The sequence below is a fragment of the Mauremys reevesii genome, unplaced genomic scaffold (assembly GCF_016161935.1).
Source record: "Mauremys reevesii isolate NIE-2019 unplaced genomic scaffold, ASM1616193v1 Contig6, whole genome shotgun sequence".
Classification (NCBI taxonomy): Eukaryota; Metazoa; Chordata; order Testudines; family Geoemydidae; genus Mauremys; species Mauremys reevesii.
This window is the reverse complement of record NW_024100873.1, coordinates 38,609-57,652: the sequence shown is the minus strand read 5'-3', so window position 1 is coordinate 57,652 and position 19,044 is coordinate 38,609. Positions and strand designations below refer to the sequence as shown.

General features: G+C 53.4%; 1 protein-coding gene across 1 annotated transcript; it reads right to left on the bottom strand.

The window, feature by feature from the left end:
• Positions 1 to 8,233: 8,233 nt before the first annotated feature.
• LOC120394451 (C-type lectin domain family 2 member D-like) lies at positions 8,234 to 18,383 on the bottom strand. Its single transcript, XM_039518688.1, has 6 exons — positions 18,259 to 18,383; positions 13,502 to 13,743; positions 12,743 to 12,838; positions 9,860 to 10,035; positions 8,961 to 9,064; positions 8,234 to 8,519 (listed from the first exon to the last, which is right to left on the bottom strand). Exons 2-6 carry the CDS (start codon positions 13,590 to 13,592, stop codon positions 8,369 to 8,371), a joined length of 618 nt encoding a protein of 205 aa, XP_039374622.1. The 5' UTR covers positions 13,593 to 13,743; positions 18,259 to 18,383; the 3' UTR covers positions 8,234 to 8,368.
• Between the last annotated feature and the right edge of the window lie 661 nt (positions 18,384 to 19,044).

Below are 19,044 nucleotides of genomic sequence, written 5' to 3'. Positions count from 1 at the left end.
ACCCCCTCAATCAGGTCAGGCAAAGCACAGTTCTGCTGCCCTTGACCTGTACAATCAGTAGAACAACATTTCATTACCCTGCATTCAATTTGTAACCCATCACCAGCCAAAATTGATCATTTTGACAAAGCGGGGCTGTCTGCTGAACGCCTAGCCAGAGTAGGCGTGTCTATGCAAATACATTCTGCTCCTGAGCCCTTCCCCCAGTTCATCACTAGATATCAGGGGAGAGCTCATCAGACCCTGCTTACAGGTTTAATGAATGAGTTTGTCTCTCTGCCCCTGGCCTAGCTGCGATGGAACCTTGATTTTACACCCTATACAGGCTGGTTTTTAATCCCTAAATAGTTGCCTTAGAAGTGACTGTGATGATGTTTTGAAGTTTCCCAATTGCCTGTCTTGTGTGAAGGACAGACCAGAGGAGCTACAAACGCATCAGAGAATGATGGTGCCAGAATCGTCAGTAGCAATGAATGCAGCTCCTGCCTGGAGGATTTCCGGTCTCGCTTGAAATCAATTCTGTGTGAACCCCACAATGGCAGCTTGGCAGGTAACCCCGGCTCCTACTGTCCCAGAACCAGGAGTCACTCTCCCTGGAAGAGTTTGCAGACTCCCTGTGACTGAAAACCCAGTCACTGTGTTAAAGGGACACTGTCAGCTTGAAATACCATGGGCTAGATTCTCATTCGCACCAAGGTCCCTTCATTTACACTACTCCAGCACTGCCATCTCCTGCTGCTCAAAAACCATTAGTCAGGCCCTCAAAAATCATAAGATTTTAGAAGAATAATACTTTTGTGGTTGGGTTTTGTTTTTCTTACTCACTTTCTGGTTTCTGAGCTTCTAGGTTGCACTAAAGTCACATTTTCAAACTTATCTTTTTTTTAAAAAAAGTGAAATTCTCACAATCCCCTGACTCCAAGAGCTGGGGCTCAAAGGAAAAACCACCAAATATAATTAAACTTGTGATTAAATGTGAGAGTTGGCAACACTGCCGCTTGGGCAGTGTAAAGGAGGCTAAATGAAGGAGGAAATTTACAGTTTCCAGGGGAACACATTTATTTTAACCAAAAACTGGAAAATTTCAACTGAAACATTTTCTGCAGTGATTTTCATTCTGAAAAAAAAAAAGGCAATTTTTTGGGTCAAGAAAAGTGGACGGAAAATTTTCAATCAATTCTGCTCATAACTACGGCAGGAGAACAATGTTCAGCCAGCAGGGTGATGTTTAAGTTGATGGGGGGCGGAACGGGACGACCTTTTAATATGCTTGAATGCTTTGGGTGTCATGATGTGCTATACACCCCAAGCGCCCCTGTCTTTTTTCACTTCATCCATCCCAGTGGGTGGGTGCAAGACACATGCTGTGGCTGCCTTTGTCTGTACCAATATGGCTGGGTTACTCTCCCTTGTTGGCTGCACTGGTGTTGTGGTTCGGTTGGTCCCAGAAAGTTAGCGAGACAAGACCATGGGCCAACTTCTGATGGTGAAAGGTACAAACTTTGGAGCTCCACAGAGCTCTTCTTCGGGTTTCCTCTGATTTCCTCCCCCAGCCCCGAAGAAGAGCTCTGTGGAGCTCCACGTTTGTATCTTCCACCAACGGAAGTTAGTCCAGAAACAGGAATTACCCAGCTTGTCTCTCTCTTTCCTTGTTGCCGTCGTCCTCTTTATCTCCACCTGTTTCACATCAGATGTCTAGTCTGGGAGCGCTTTGTGGCAGAGATTGTCGTACTCTGTGTGTGCAGCAGGGTGACCAGATGTCCCGATTTTATAGGGACAGTCCTGATTTTTGGGACTTTTTCTTATACAGGCTCCTATTACCCCCCACCCCCTGTCCTGATTGTTCACACTGGCTGTCTGGTCACCCTAGTGTGCAGCATCCCGAGCCCAACCCCAAACCCGATCCAGGGCAGGAACCTCTCAGCTCTACTGTATTTCTTTGTATTGCAGTCCTGCCTCGGGGATCGAGGACCCCTTGTGCCAGATGCCATAAAAAACACGTCCCAAAAAGACAATCCCTTCCCCAGGGAGTGAACAGTCTAAGCACAAGAAACAATTCTCAGCCCTTTGTGCAGAGGAGCAGCAGTGACATCTAGTGGGCAGAATAATTCCCATTGCTAGAGCACAATCTTAACAAAAGTGTAATAAATAATTCAACTGCTCGAGAGGCGGGATCCCAAAGTGCTTTACAAACCACATAGTACTTATGGGAATCATTTCCCCCACCACTGACATGCAGCCACCTCTGGGGTGAAACTCAACAGCTGTTCAGCAACACACAACACTGGCAGACGATCTCTTAGGGAAATGGTTGAAGCAGAATCCACTCCCCTATTGGAATTGCCCAGGGCATTTGCAGGAGGCAAAGTGTAGTCCCCCGAACTGTAATTTGAACCGATTCAGACCTCCACCATTAAAGAAGAGCCATAGGATTTGTAATGACCATAATGGGACCTTGCTTTTAACACTGAGCTGAATTGTGACACCAGCAGAGGTACAGCGCCCCCAGCTGCCAGGTTGGGTCTCTGGGTTCAGTTCTGCCTTAGTCGGGGGTGTCCCTCCTTCTCAGTCACCCGTATTATTTGTTTCAACACTGAGTTTCCCTTGAGGTCTCCCATCAGGGCCCAGCCTGAGTCTGTCTCCGTTCAGCTTTTATAAGCTGACATAGTCACCCCCCACGGAATTACATTTGAATGCACCAAGCCAGAGATTCCTCCCACCCAGTGATTCCTGAATCGAGCCCAGAACTTGTGACTGAGTCAGAGCAGATCTTTAGTAAGAAACCAACTCTGTGTAAAGACTTGGAGCGAATTCTCTCCTCTCTGGCCTCCCAGCACCTTGCTGACCCGGCCTGCAGCGTGCCCGGCTGTTCGAGTGCTGACCCCGAGGAAAGCCCTCGCTAGTACATTGAGAGCAAAGGCTCTTTACGTGCCTGTAGGGGAAACTCAGCAATATCTAGAACTAGAGCTGGTACATTTGTAAGCCTATTTTATGGAAAATGTGAAAAGAAATGGAAGTTTGCTGTCCTTTGAAGGAAGTAACAAGCAAAACTGCTCCCTCTCAGTTCCAGTGGGGAAAATGTTACGGGTAAGTGGTTTTTTCCTCATGAAAACTAAATGAAATCCTGCCCATGGAAAAAAATCTGTATTTCCATTTTGTATTTACACACACACACACACACACACACACACACACACACACACAGTAAAAAAAAAAAGAACAATTTCAACTAAAATAAACACTTTCCTTTTGGTCAAAATGGCAATTCCCATTAAAAAAGAACTTGAACGAGCATTTTCAGCCAGCTGCAGTTTGAATGTTCAGAATTGATGACACCTCTGTTCCCATCTCCCCCTCCAGGGGGCTCCGGATGCAAACTCTGCCCCAGGGACTGGCTGCTGCATGGGGACGAGTGCTACTGGGTGTCTAAAGAGAGTAAAGACTGGACTGGGAGCCGTGACGACTGCTCGGGGAAGAGCTCTCGCATGCTCGTGATCCAGAACCGGGAGGAGATGGTAACAAAATACAGGCTCATCAGACTCCAGCTGGAGAGAGACGTGTGTCACTAGTTACAATCCCAGAGCAGCAGGTTTATCCAGCCTGGCTCTACCCCTCTGCCCCATTTCTCCTTTTCCTCCAGTCTGGGGCATCTGGCTGATTAACATACAGTTCAGAACAAGACCCCCACAGCGTTCCCACCCCAGACTGCCCAGCTGGCTCCTGCAGGCTCTGCCCCCCTGAGCCCTGTCTGGGAGCTCAGCAGAGTCAGTCTGCATAGAGCTACTCACACAACCCCCCTACGCCACCAAATCTCTCCCTGCCCAGACTGACCTTGGGCTGCCCTTGTAGCCCCACCAGGCCTGGCTCCTGGTCACCTGCTTCCCTCACCTGAACCTCTCAGCCCAGGGGCACCTAGTCACAGGTGAGGCTGAACCCAGGACTCCCTTAAAGGGCCAGCTCACCAAGGACTGGTGCTGGTTTTACCATGTCTTCATAGAGAGACTCTGCCCACCCAGGGGTGAGGGTGAATTAGCTCAGGGGCTGATGGGTTCTCCTGTTGGCATTATGGGCGGAGCCACTGAAGCCAAAAGCAGGTATTAAACAGGAGCACTAAGGGAATTCTTCTAGCCTGTTACGGCATATTCGCCCCTCCCCCTCTGCTTGGCGCCTCACAGGATTTCATACAGGATGTTACACAAGGTTCAAGCTACGTCTGGATTGGACTTATGGTGACACCCGCAGGGGGGAAATGGACCTGGGTGGACGGTTCCCCGTTAGATCCAATGCTGTAAGTGCTGCCTGACATTTCCTGTTTGAGATGTTTGGGAAAAGCTCCCATTATATAACTTGCTGATGTTAAATATCCAATGTCTGTCTAAGGCCTTCAAAGTTTTACCAGCGTAACTACCTCGGTTAAGGGTATTTTTGCTGTGCCTCCAAAGGCCCTAGTGTAGCTGCAGTTATACCAATGTGCCTGTGCTTATTGCAGTGTAGCTTATGCTGATCGGGGCCACTGGCATAAGCTGTAGTGGTAGAAGCCCTTAGATATGGATATAGCTGTGTCCACACTACAGGGCTTCCAGTATAACTGCACCAGAAACTCCCACTAGCGTAGTCAATGGCGAAGGTGCTGATCTGGCCCCTATTACCGTAGTATCTGAATAAACAGAACAGGGCAATTATGGGGTGATCCATTCCATCGGCTACACTAAGCTTCTGGCAGTCAAAGGTTTAGGGTTGCCCCATACACAAGGTTGCATCCCTCATCATCTCAGCTAATAACCGTTGATGAACCTATCCTCCATGAACTTACCCAGTACTTTTTTGAACCCAGTTATACCACCTGCACAAGAGGCACAGTGCTTATGTCCATGTAGTAGGGCAACCCAGTGCCCACACAGATGTTGCGTCACTTACATTGCCTGTTGGCTGTCACTCCTGTCAATTTCACCCTCTGCTCTGTAGCCTGGGGCTCACAGCTGGAGCCATGAAATTGACAAGAAAGCTCGGTAGGCTCCCTGCTGTGAAATTGAGCCCTATGCCAGACTTACAGCTGAGGCTGTTACCCCAGGGTGGTTGAGGGGCTCCAGCTGTGAGCCCCACGGAGCTGTCAGTGCCCCACTTCAGTCGGTGTGAGCGCACCTATTAAGGACGTGCATCACCAGCAGGAGGAGGATAGTGTGGAGACTAACAGCTGATTGAATTACTTTGGTGGCTGTATGTTGAACTAAATTAAGTCAACCTAATTTTGTAGCGTAGACAAGCCCTCAGACTTTGTTTTTAAAGGAAAACCGACATGCAGGAGCTCACGGTGGCCACTTCCAACAAAAAAGCACCAGGTCACTGACCCATGAGTTTCAGCCTAGTTCATTCCTTGCCAGAGACCCCCTAACTCAGCTCACCTCCTGGGCTGCCTTCTCACCTGAAGCTCTGTAGGAAAGTTACAAAGATGAAGGACAACACCACAGCCTGCTTCCCATTAGAGAGAGGTGTTATCTTTCTTCCCCCTATGGGCCTTTCCTTGTTAAAGAGAACCACAATGACATGACTCTCTTTAATTCTGCAGCTTCCAAGTCTCAGGCTCTGCTGAAGGGAACAGCTGTGGCTGGATAAGAGGCAGCCGGATTCAGTCTGAGACGTGTGGTGCTGAGTTCAAATGGATCTGCCAGAAAGAAGCTGCCGTGATATAAACAGTTGGGTCTGAGGATCCACATTTGTGTCTCTGTAATGCGCAGCATCCTGGGTTTAGTCTCACGGGGCGGGATTGGGCTTTAGGCAGAGCTCTAAGCCGGGGGCAGAGCAGAGGCCTGGGAGGTGCTGGGACTCAGATGCCCCTCGCAGTCACAGTCCCTCCCCTCGGCCCTTCTCACTGGGCTGGGGCTTTGGGGTGTAATTTATAACTGCCCCAAACCTGCAGAAAGTTACTCCCTGAGCTGCTTCCCGGGGTACCCAGGGCTCGCCACCACCTGCCCTTTGCCTGAAGGAGCCTGGTCTGTGCCTGCCGGGGGTCAGCTCCCCAATCCCACTGGCCACACACACGCGCTGGCTGCTGGGCCTGCAGTCACTGCAGTTAGCAATAGGCCCACTCTGCCCTCAAGCCCTCTGAGCATCTACCTAGAGCATCTGTCCCCAGACACTGGCAGTAGTCAGAGATGCTGCTTCCAGAGAACCAGTAACACTCCCTGCCCCTCCCACCTTCACACACACTTACCAGTTCCAATTCAGATCACTGCTCCGCTTAACACACAGCGCTGACCTATGCTCAGAGTGAAATCACACCTCAGTTCGACAAAGCCGAGAGTCAAGTAGAAGCGTTGGAAACAAAAATAAAGTCATAACGTGTTCTAGAGCCTGGACTTATTTACCAAGCGAGTCTCCTGTCTAACCAAGTCCTGGTCACCTGAAATCCTTGCAGCGCTTTACAGCCAGGCTGGCTGTGACCCTTCTTTCAAGAGACCTGTGTGCTGTCAGTTTGTCTCAGAGGGGAAGGATCCAGTGTGTGTCTGTACGCCAGGATAGACCAGGCCAATCCTTTGTCTTTATTGTTAAATAGGACACACTGTTTGTTTCTTCCTGTGGATTTTGCAATCTCCCACTTTGCACCGGGCTCAGTACACAAATAGCATCCAATACACAGCTGGTCAGACAAGGAGATAACCTCAGTTATCGCCTGCCTGACAAGAACATCTCTGAGGTGCATCACCTCCTGGTGACCTGCCTTAACGCCAAGACCTTAAGGGAAATGTTTTCAATACAGATACACAGCTCCTTACATAGTATCCATGCAGACATCTCAGTAACTATGACGACCAGTGAGCTACTGGCTCTTGGTACAGACCTCATATGCCCCCTTTGGTGAACTATTATGTAGAGATCAGCCCCAGGGGAATCCCTGTAAACCGCCTGCACCCTCTGCCAGTTGGCACCAAGGGGTCCCTGGGTCACATACACCTTGCCCCCAAACCCCCTCTCTGGGCTGGCTCAGCTCCTGTCCTGTAAGCAGGGGAACTGGATCCAAGGCCCTGCTCTGATGCTGTCTGCAGTGTGTGGAGAGGGTGAGTGCCAACCTCAGGGCAGACTGCTGGGAACCAGGCACAAACCCCAAACTGGCTGAGAGTTCTAGACTCTGATTTCACCAACCAAACATCCAGTGTAAACTCCTCCGGCACCGTAACAGCCTAACAGAGTCACAGACAGGCCCCTGGGGGACTCCGGTCTGTCTCGCCACCCAGCTGAGCCTGCCTGTGTGATAGAAGGTCCTTTACACCCAGAATCACAGCAATATTCAGGTTACTCCCAGATCCAAAGGTCCAGTCACTTACCCCAGGTCAACTGCTCCTTAAATCTCAAACCAAGACAGCCCTTGTCACCAATATTATATGACAATTCATTAAAAATAAAAGCTGTTATTTATAAAGTTAAAAGCAGGTAAGCATGTAAATACAAATAGGTTACAAATCTTAATTTTCAAAAGGGAACAGAAGCACCTAGAGCAGTGATACTCAGACCTCAGTGGTTCAGGAGCCAAATTAGCGATCAACATTACCCAAAAGAGCCACAAGAGTGTGACTCCATTGTTTCATTTGTTATAGTGCAATCCCTATTTAAACAGTATGACAGGGGAAATATTTACTTATATATATAAATTATTCCCAAAGCAGATAAGTTAACATAGTGAAAGTTAATAAGTTAATCCTTAACATAGTAAAAGCATCCTGATTGGTTAATAATTAAATCACCCAGTGTTTTAATATTATGTGCTATAAAGACACAGGAGACACACAAAGGGCCATTTGTGAGCTGCAGTCTGAGTATCCCTGGTCTATACTAAGCTCTGTGCCCTTTAGGGCTAACCCAGGCTCAGCAGCTGGGGATCTCTTGCATATACTCCGAAAGCCTTGCCCCCCAGCGTCCAAGCAGCACCGAGAGAGATACAGTCTGTTCTTGTATCCAACCTCCTCCTTTGTGCTCCGAGCTGTTGGGAGTTCAGCACTTCGCACTAGTTAATTCACTCTCCTGTCTGGTGATTTTCACAGCCACAGAGGCTCCCAACTAAAAATGCTCCAATATCACCTTACGATGTGGGATGCGACTGTCAGAAGCAGGATTAATGCTGCAGCAGCTCACACCCATTCACTAAAGTCTAAGCACATGCTTATAATGTTAATACCTATTTTAACACACAGGTGAGCCAGCCTGACCCCAGCTGGGGATTTGTCAGTGTCCTACTGAGACATGGGGCCTTTGGCATGAGCTGGTACCTGGTCTGCCAGTGTCACACCTACCCCCTCCCTGCCCCTTCCAACCCAATGGGCTCCTGGAAGGGAGTGAACAGGCTTTTCCAGGGCTAATTTTGATAATACTCTTGTTATGAGCCCCCTTCCACTGCTGCCTCCTTTGCCTTTGTAAACGCATCAGGTTTGCTGCAGATCCAGTGTCTCTCACTGGTGCACTGTGAGCTGCTGACCCAATTCTCGTCATTCAGATACACGCAGTCACCATCTGCTGTTATCATAAACCTGCAAGACAGAAGCCAGGGAGCTGGTGTCAGGCAGGAGTTGGGTGTTTCCCATCAGTCACAGACAGGGGGAGACACTCGCACAGTGCAGGGAGCTGCTGCACTCACAGCCCCTCACGATTCCCCCTCCTGCACAAGCCACAGGCCCCACCCCCCACGATTCCCCCTCCTGCACCAGCCACAGGCCCCGCCCCCAGCGGGGGGGGGGGGCAGTGGGCAGCAGGGCCAGGAGAGGTTCTAAGATCAACTGGCCTCCATGGAGCCTTTATGCTGGGTGGGTATTTTAACCCCAGTTCCTGCTCCCCCCGCACATGCAGCTGGGTCTGGATGGGCTCCTGCAGGCCCAACCCATCCAGTCTTCCCCAGGGGGAGATTCCAGGTGAGTAGCAGCATAAGGAGCGGCAGTAACACCACACAGAAGAGCTGGGTCAAAAAGACTCACAGGTGGTTGAATTCGGTGCCATTGACCCATTTCCAGGGCTGCCCCGGGTCCCTCCGGAGGCCGATCCAGTGGTCGGGTTTGTCTTTATAGCGCAGCAGGAAATCCTAAAAACAGCAAAGGGAGAGGTGGTGTCAGAGCCCGGCCCTGCTGCTCCCCCAGGCTCCGGGCAGGGAATCCCAGGTGGACACGGAAGGGCTCCGAGTGTTTCCAGGGGGTGGCTGGGGATTTTCACCTCCCTCTTGCCCAGCTCTGGGTAATTCAGTATTAACCCTCCCCCCCCCAAACCCAGCTCCCCCTCACCCCAATCTGCCCTGGGCTGGGGCAGCTCTTGGGTGCTGCTGGGTCTAAGCCGCATGGCGGACTGAGGGGAGCAAGGCCACGTTCTGTATCAAAGCCTCTCCATACAGAGCAGCTGAGCTCCCCTCACCATTGCAGGGGAAGAGGAAGGAAAGAGCCCAGCTGATCTCAATAAGAGATGCTGGGAGGGGCCAGGATGAGAGGAGAGCCCCGCCCCAGTCAGAAGGGGCCAGGGCTAACAGGAGCCTCCCCCATCCTCAGCTGGCTGCCCTGGAGCACTGGCTCTTCAAGTTGAGCTGGGATTTCAGCCCTGTCTCCAGACCCAGGCAGCCCAGCAGACACCTGAGCCAGCCCAGCCCTAGAGAGGGACAGTCTCCTATTGGGAAGGCTGAGAGTGGACGATCCCCACGGTCACACACTGACACCAGAGGACCCCCAGGTCCAGCCAGGCCTGGCATTCAGCAGCTGGAAATCCATTCACTCCGTCCTCCCAGCACGAGAGGGGTCAGAGCTGCTCCTCGCCCCACAGGGGCAGAGCCCAGGTCCTACTGCAGCAGCTGCCACTGAGCCAAGGCCAGGCCATTGCAATCAGAGTCTCTCACCAGGTCCTGCAGGGTGTCGATCCCAGCCAGGGAGGCACCGAGGGAGGAGCAGTGTCTCTGGCTGTAGGTCCAGTTCCCTTCGGCCTCGGAGAAATAGTAGCATTTCCCTCCATACCCAACCCAGCTGTCCGGGCAGCAGAGGCCCAGGGCAGCTGGAGGACGCCTAGATGGCAACACTGAAAATGGGAACATAACTGATGTCATAAGAGGGGACCTGCCCGTCTGTGGGGAGAGATGAGCCCCGGCACCCCAGGCTTCTGACACTCCCCTGGCAGCGGCTGGGAGGGAAGGATGCTGGGAATCCAGCCCCCAAAGGGGGTTACTTCACCCCCATCTCACTGGGCTGCTGTCTCGGGTTCACGTTCAACAGGGATGCAACCGACAAACAGCTCCTGCTTCGAAGCACCAGAGAACCAGGCCCAAGGGGAGTGTTAGAGCAGGGGGTGGCAGGGAGCTGCAGACGAGGGAACAGTTATCGGGCCAGCAGCAGGGAGAAGAGTGACACTGGATGAGAGATCAAGTTCAACCTGATTTGCCAGGTCTGTTACCCTGAGGAATCCTGCTAGCCTGGGCCGCTGCCCCCCTCCCCCTGCTCTGCGCTCGGCTCCCCAGGAGAGGCAGGTTGAGATGAAGATGGGAACAAACTCCCTTCCCTTCACCACACTGAACACCTGCTGCCCGGGCCCGTCCAGCACAGCCAGACACAGGGCGATGGAGACGCTTGTTGTGATAAGTCTGCCTGGCAGGAAGGATTCCAGAGACACTCCCAGCCTGGGGGGACTAACACAGCTCAGAGCTTTTCATCCCAGGCACAAGAGCAACACCAGCACGTTCAACAGAGCAACAAAAGGCAGGTGAATAGCTGAGAAGTGAAATAACTTTCAGTCAGGGACACGAAATTGAGCTCCAGTCACAGGAAATGGCCAGTTACACTGACTGGCCAATTGCAACCTGATGCGTTTCTCACCTACAGACATTTCTCCCCCCTAATACAGCAGCTAGTACCCAGCTGCTCCACCTGAAGTGTAACCCTTTCAGTGCCAGAGAGAGCAGCAGCAGCAGCGGGCCCACCCATAACTGACACCAAGGAGCTATTGGCAAGGTCAGTGCAGTAGGTGAATAACCAGAGGCAGGGTTATCAGGGTCACTATGGGGAAGGGGTTGCTAAGCCATTCCAAACACCATGTCAGTGAGTGATTTGCCTCCCACAACAGAGTCACTCCTGCTCGCTCTCAGCCTCAGGGGGGTCTCGTGTTGTTTCCTTTTTGAGGTGGGGACAAGTCTGACCCAAACACCTCCAACCATTTTTGGGCATTTCATTTATTTTGCTCCTCATGTTGCACTAGTAACTCCACAGCTGGTTTTAAAGCCTCCCCCTATGGCTGGGACACACAAGTTTGGGAGAACATTAGCAGCTGAGGCAGCGATGATTAAAGAACAAGCAGGTCACACGCCATGTCCCTGGAGATTTCATGGTGCTGTGTGCCGTACATGCTAGTGCTCACACACAGAACAGAGCAGGGCAGTCAGTGCATACGATGCTTTATAGTCCTGCTTAGTGTGTGATCTGAGTCACTCGTTTCAGGGAGCAGCTGCAGCTGTGGGGCACAACTTCACATTTCACACCTTACACAGAGCGCTGAATATGGGAATACACAGGCCCCCAGGAGAAAGGCTGCCAGCCAGGCCTGTGTGCTCCTTCCAGTGCTGCCTAGGAGGGACCGGGCACAGCAAGGAGCTGACTGGTGCCAGCTCCACCATCTGACCCCACTGCATTCTGGGGGCTCCCTGCACCCACAGGTGGGGAACCCCAACCTCACAGATCCCATCTTACGCTGTTTGAGCCAGTGCTGCCCATTCCAATAGCCGGACAGTCCAGCAGGGAGCTGGGACTCACGGCCCCCCTGTAGCAGGGCAGCTGGCACCAGTGTAAGGATGGGGAGGCAGTTACATCAGTGCAAACTCCTCACACAGATTTACCAGAGCAGGATATGCTGCTCCAGCACATCCTGCTCTGGTAACTTACTGCAGTGACCGGCACCAGGGCAAGCCCCTTTCTTCACCATTGCAGCCCATCTACATTAGCAGTTCGTATCAATTCAACTGTATCAATGTTACATCAGCACGAAGGATTCCTAATGCAGACAGACCTGGCTTCACCCGCCTCTGCCAGCTGCTAAACCCTCCTAGGGCTCAGTGATCAGATCCCAGGGAAACAGATAAATCCCACCCCTGACAGTCTCACAGCCCCACCCCCCCCCCCGACGATTGGCAGATACAGCCGGGCTCACGTTCACCATGAACAGCCGCCCTCTGCGCTAGCACTCGCTGTCTGTGCAGGCGGGGGAGTCAATAGCGCTACGGGACCCTGCACCGCTGAGGTCACTAATTGGTGGGTTTCACACGGCGTTAATGGAAGTGTCTGTGCTGCGTTCTACAGCTCATTTCAGTGACACGCCAGCACCTGCCAGCCCAGCCCTGGGCACGACCCGGGGATGCAGAAAGGCCGGGCTGGTACCTCAGGGCGACACGCTGCAGGCAGAGGGCCCAGCTCATCGCTGCCCTGCACCTTCTCCTGTCAATCACCCCCACTCTGCACCGGGGTACCAGTGACTGTGCCTGGGGCCCGGCAATAGTGACTTGGGCCCCCCAGGGCTCAGAGCTGGGCTGGGGGGAGCTAATGTCAGTCAGATCGTCCGACACAGAGAGTGCTCAGGTGCCGGGGTCTGGGGGGAGCGGGAGGAGGGTCGTGGAGGAACATCCCCCAGGAATCCTCTGTCCCAGGGGCAGAAGCCAGACAGGCTGGGAGGAGAGACTGTAACTGTGGTGACTCCAGGGGGAATGGGATGCGCAGAGAGGGGGCAGGGAGGGCTGAGAACTCACCTGCCAGGACAATAACAGCGATGATGAGACCTAAGAACACGATTGCGAGGGCGACTGTGAGGGTGACAGTGCGTCTCTTGCAGTTACAAGGAGGTTCTGAAACACAAAGATCCGTCAGGTCGGGCCGCGAGGACACGTTTCACTGACGGCACCATGGCTGGAGCTGCCCTAGAACATGCCCCGTTCCGTCAGACACTCTGGGAGAGGAGCCCGAAGGCTCGCTGAGGCTGGGGCTGGCAGAACAGTCCCTCCTTCCCCTCAGCCCAGTGCCCTCCCTGGCACCCCCAGCCAGGCTGTCACGGGGCCTGGTGAGTTCAGGGGCACAGAGACAAGGACCCGCATGTTCTGGTTGCAGGACCTCAAGCTCCCTCCTCCCTCCCCCTGCCGTGCCCCCTGCCGAGCGCTGGCTGTGCCCACACTGCTGAGTGCACCTGTCCCCGCACACTGGGGTCTCACACTGGCCACACACAGCAGAAGGGGGGAGAAGGAACCAGGCAGAGCTGGGCCAGGGCTGTCCCAGGGGGTCTGACACACCCAGCCCAAAAGGCCCCTGCCCAGCCCCACGGCCACCGCTGTGTGCGCCAGGCAGCAGCTGTGAGCCGGGATCGGTGCCCTGAGAGCCCCTGGGGGAGATCCAGTCCCTGCTGCCCACGGACGGGGGTTGCTGGGCACTGGCTACTGCCATTGAGAACATGGCCCCATGTGGGGCAGCCTCAGGGTCTCTCTCCAGCCTGGTCCCAGGCAGCGACGCCCCATTACCTGGCCACCATCCACTCCTCTGGTGTCCACTGCCACCAATACGGTACCCTCGCCGCAGTGGCACTTGGCTGCCAATGTCCACAGGCTCCATTGTCTCTCAGCGACACTCAGGCTAGAGACGCTGCCGCAGGCGCTGGGCTGGGATCGGCTCCTCCGTCTGACTGGGTCCCATTCAGCGAAGCCGAGCCGGGGCGGAGGTCCTGGCCCTGCTCCCCCTCCCTGCTCCGGACTCTCCAGCCGATCTGGAAGCCGAGACGGACCCAGCAGGACAGGGTCAGGGTCAGGGGTGATTTCTGGTTTCTCTTTCCCAGCCCAGCAGCCCAATCTCCCGCCAGAGGCGGTTCCATGATGATTAAACCCCCTTAGCCCCCATCGGCCCCTCCCCCAGGAGACCTGATCTGCCCCGCCCCGGGACAGGCACCCGGGGGGGGAGGAGGACGGAGACCCCCGGGAACAGGCGCGCGCACAGACCCGCAGGGGCAGCGGCCCAGCCAGCGCTGGAGGGACCCGCGATGCCCCGCCCCGGGGAGGTTTCCCAACAGAGCACGGGGGGGAGGCGCCTATTTGCATAGAGCGCGCACGCCCCGGTCCCTAACTGCGCATGTGCAGCATGTCCCTGGTTTGCTGCTAGGGACGCGCACGGGTGACGATCGAAATTGACAGGTTGGCTCTGCCCCCGCCCCAGAAATCGGGGAAACTCCGCCTCCTCCCGCCCTCCCGAGCCTCTCCGACTCGGTCCTTCGCCCCAGCCATAAGCTGCGGGAAACGCGTTCTCCCGGCCCGTCACCCGGCTTCGCGCTGGCGCGACACACAGTCCGTGTCTGTCTCTCTCCTCGCCGCAACCCCACCCCGCTGTCCTTCAGCCTCCCGGGCGGCGGCGCCTCTACCCGAGTCCCGCGGGCTCCGGGCGGGCGGCACCTGCGGGCCGGGCCTGGATCGTGGGGCCCGGACACGGGAGAAACGAGCCGCGCCCCCGGCCAGACTCTGCCGCTAGTTCTCGGCGCGGCTGAGCATCTGTGTGCAGTGGCAGCGCTCCGCTCTCCGCCCCTCAGCGCCGCGCAACCCTCAGCCCCGCCCCTCAGCGCCGCGCAGTGTGATCATGTCATCGTTTCCCCTACCCGGGACAGGCAGCTGGAGTTACGGAACACACTCCTCCCCGAGACCGAGCACCCGCTGCCCGGGCCGCCCGGCACAGCCAAACACAGGGCGAGGGAGACGCCGCTGTGTTACGTGTGCAGCCCGACCCCAACATCTCCCCCGCACCCCGCCCTTAGCCTGACCCATTCCGGCCAGAGCCACCTGCCGCGGGCCGGCCGCGAGTGTCTGACTGCCCGTGCAGCGTGTGGGCCCTGCCCGGGGCGGCCAGGAACAATTAAAAAAAAAAAAATCTCCTAGAGCTGGAAGGGACCTTGAAAGGTCATTGAGTCCAGCCCCCTGCCTTCACTAGCAGGACCAATTTTTGCCCCAGATTCCTAAGTGGCCCCCTCAAAGATTGAACTCACAACCCTGGGTTTAGCAGGCCAATGCTCAACCCACTGAGCTAGCCCTCCCCCAATCAAGTTGTAACTTGAGTCACCACTTAGCACAGACCTTTCTGCCCCCCCCCAGCAGCTAGAGGGAAACTCCGGGAAGCCCTCACACAGCGTCACCCTTTCAGTGCCGGGAGACCAGCAGTGGCAAGGTCAGTGCAGTAGGTGAATAACCAGAGGCAGGGGGATTAGGGTCACTATGGAGAAGGGGTTGCTAAGCCGTTCCAAACACCATGTCAGTGAGTACTCCCCCCACCTCCAAGAGTCATGGGCGGCAGGTTTGCATAATTTTGGGTGGTGCCCAAGTGGATCCGTCCCATCCATAGGACAGACCAGGGCAACCACCCTGGGCCCCGCACTTTGGGAGAGCCCCATACTTCGAGGGATGGGGGCTCCAGGGTGGCCGGGAGGGGGGGGTTAGCAGGGTGCCTGGCACCAACAGCAGTAAGCACCCCTGCTCCACCCTGCCTCTTCCCACGCAGCCCTCCACTCCACCTCTTCCCCAAAGCTCCCACCCCGAGCAATGCCAGGAGCCGGCGAGGTGAAGCAGAGTGGGCTGAGGCCAGGTCCCCTGCTAACTCCCTAGGCCACCTGAAGCACAAGGCAGAGGTAGGCACCACTATGTTGCGTAACAAATACTTGACAAAATTACAAGACTTAGGGTATGGCTACACTTACAAATCTGCAGCGCTGGTAGTTGCAGCGCTGGTCGTCCAGCTGTGCAGGGCCAGCGCTGGTGTGTGGCCACACTCACAGCTACCAGCGCTGGTGTGTGGCCACATTTGCAGTATTTGCAGCGCTGCTGGGAGTGATGCATTATGGGCAGCTATCCCAGCATTCAAGTGGCAGCAACATGCTTTTCAAAAGAGGGGGGTGGGGCGTAGTGTGACAAGGAGCGGGGGGAGAGAGAGAGGGGATTTTTGGAGCCAACACTGTGTGTTAGCTTCCTGACTTGAAAAATCAGAACATGTTCCCAATCCCTTACCCTTAACTCTTAACTGCAAACAGCCTGCAGCCAACACGACTCTTTTTCTCCCCTCTGCCCCCGCTGTTTCTGTCAAGCAAACACTCGCTCCCTGCCTGCCTCATTATCTCATTTGATTGTTCACAGATTGATCACAGCAAACAGGAGCTGTGTTTGTAGATAAACAGCTCTGGGATCAACAGAGCTCAGGAGTTCACAACAAAACAAAGAGAGTAATTTATAAAAGCATTCTGGGATACATCCTTATTCCCTGGAGGCCAATCACAGCGCTGGTGTGTGGCCACACTTGATGACCAGCGCTGCAGCACCAGCGCTGGAATCCTTATTCCCCATGCCGAGTGAGGTGTACGGCCAGCGCTGCAGCCAGGGAGTTGCAGCACTGGATGTGCCCTGCAGGAGTGGCCACTTACTAATTGCAGCGCTGGTGGAGGCTTTCCAGTGCTGCAACTCGCCAGTGTAGCCATACCCTTAGTGATGGACATCAGGAGTGGGGATATTATGTCATTCAATCATTCAACCCATAAAATAGCACACATTTTTCCACACAGGGAAAAAAACAACAGTAACTTAACTAATAATAACAATAATAAAACATTCAACTCATAATTAATGAAAAGTGTGTATACTGCATATGAGACTATATGAGAAATGAAAATGAGCTTCCTTTGGGATTTTACAAGGTACTTCTATCATTTAAACACATTTGGTACCTTGAGTAATGATAACACTTCTTGCAAATCACATAAATAGGGAATTCATGGTCCCCTTCACACCCTCCACTACAAAGGCAGAGGGGTTATTGCTGGGTGCCCTACGGCTGCAGAAAACCCTATGGGCAAAACATATGGAAAGAAGGGGATCAATTTATACAGAGGGCTGAAGGAGGGGACTCTCATAGTGCATTAATACTTAATAAATACATCAAAATTAAATACATTACAGAGATAAGAACCTGTAATGACAGACTGGGCTCTCTCTTCTCCCTCCCCACACCCCCAGCCACCCCAGCCCTGCGCCCCCCCGTGACGTCCTCGTTCACCACAGCAATCCCCGTTAACACTTGCAGTGGGGATCAAACTATTTCTCCTATTTTTATTTCACTTTAGCAACACTGAATTTTATCTGCCATTGTGTTACCCATTCACCCAGCTTGTATAAGTCTCTCTGAAGTACCTCACAGTCCTCTCTGGTCCTGATTAACTGAAATAACTTTGTGTCATCTGCAAATGTTGCTATCTTACTCCTCACCTCCTTTCCAGATCAATAAATATTGTAGACAACACAGGGCCCAGTATGGAACCTTGATGTCTCCACCATTCACCTTTTGTCATGATAAAAGTTGACCATTTAACCCTACTTTTTCTTTCAGTTTTCAGGCCAGTTTTTGATCCATGACAATACTTCGCCCCTCACCCTGTGACCACTTAGCTTCTTTAGTAGTCTCTTGTGAGGGACCTTGTCAAAGGACTTTTGGAAATCTAAATAAATTATGTCAGCTAGTTTTCCTTTATCTTCTACTTTATTGAAATTTTCAAAGAATTCTGAAGATTAGTGAAACATGATTTTCCTTTGCAAAATCTCTGCTGGTTAGCCCCTGTCAGATCATGATCTTCCAGATGTGCTGTAATTTTATTCATAATTATTAATACAACCAGTTTACCAGGCACAGCTGTAAAGTTCACAGCACTGCAGTTCCCTGGATCACCCCTAGAGTCTTTTTTAAATATAGCTAGAACATTTGGTACCTTCCATTCCTCTGGAACAGGGGTGGCCAACCTGTGGCTCTTCAGAAGTTAATTTGCGTCTCCTTGTATCGGCACCGACTCCGGGGCTGGAGCTACAGACGCCAACTTTCCAATGTGCCAGGGAGTGCTCACTGCTCCACCCCTTCCCCTGCCCCAGGCCCTGCCCCCACTCCACCCCTTCCCGCCACCTCCCCCGGACCCACCGTGCCCTCGCTCCTCCCCCTCCCACCCCCGAGCCTCCTGGCACGCCACAAAACAGCTGGTGGGGAGGGAGGGGGAGGCGCTGATCAGCGGGGCTGTTGGTGGGTGGCAGGCACTGGGAGCTGGAGGTGCGGGTGCTGATGGGAGGCTGCTGACGTATTACTGTGGCTCTTTGGAAATGTACAGTGGTAAATTCTTGCTCCTTCTCAGGCTCAGGTTGACCACCACTGCTCTGGAACAGTGGCTGGTTTTAATGAAAGATTACAAAGTTTTGTTAGCTGTTCAGCTACTTCATACCTGAGCTCCTTCAGAACTCCTGGATGGACCATCTGGGCCTGGTGCCTTGTTATTCAGATGATCAGTTTGCTTCCACACCACTCCTTCGGTCACCTCAGTCTCTGAGAAGACCACTCCTTGGTTTCCAGAAAGACGCCCACATGTGGCCCCTGGACTCAGCTGTATTCCTTTGTATTAAGTGTGGGGGAGAACTTTACAGGCCATATTCAGCCCTGTGCTATATTAGTGAAGGGAAGTGTTGTGTATTTGGTTGTCATGGTTTTTGTTGCCATGGCAACTGAGTTAGATTATTATGGGTTAGCTCAGCCAGCTTCAACCGGCTGAGTGAGCTCTCTGTCTCTGTAAATAAAATGGTGGTTTTGTTAGCTGTCAGCTCTCTGGCCTCAACTGATTTCTTCCTAAACCGGCTCCCCCCCAAGGATATAACAGGAAGTCTGCATCAAGGCAAAGTATCCAAGCAAGTTTCTCTTCCAGAGGACTTGCAGCTGGTCAGTGCAGTCCAAACGTGGTCAGTAGTGGCCAGGGAAGATGCCCAGTTGATGACTGTGTATCCCCAGAGGTAGCCTCCATTGGCAGGTCAGCTGTAATGCTCTGGGCTTGCTTTCAGCTGGCAGAGAGAGAAGTGTCTCATTCATTTGCAGCCTGGATAAAGATGACAGGAGCATGTCCTGGTGCCAAGGCAGATGTCACAGTGAGGACACCGAGGGTCCTAAATTAACGCTGGGAATTCCAAAACGAGTCACCTGAAAGACTGACTTGTAACAGCAACACTAACTTCACAGGCCT

What these genes read in the sequence shown, in the direction of transcription:
- LOC120394451 (XM_039518688.1), bottom strand. Translation starts at nt 13,592, where the DNA reads ATGGAGCCTGTGGACATTGGCAGCCAAGTGCCACTGCGGCGAGGGTAC. An exon ending in GAGGAGTGGATGGTGGCCAG is followed by an intron (nt 12,839 to 13,501) that starts GTAATGGGGCGT and finishes TTTGTGTTTCAG; the next exon opens with AACCTCCTTGTAACTGCAAG. An exon ending in CGCTGTTATTGTCCTGGCAG is followed by an intron (nt 10,036 to 12,742) that starts GTGAGTTCTCAG and finishes TCCCATTTTCAG; the next exon opens with TGTTGCCATCTAGGCGTCCT.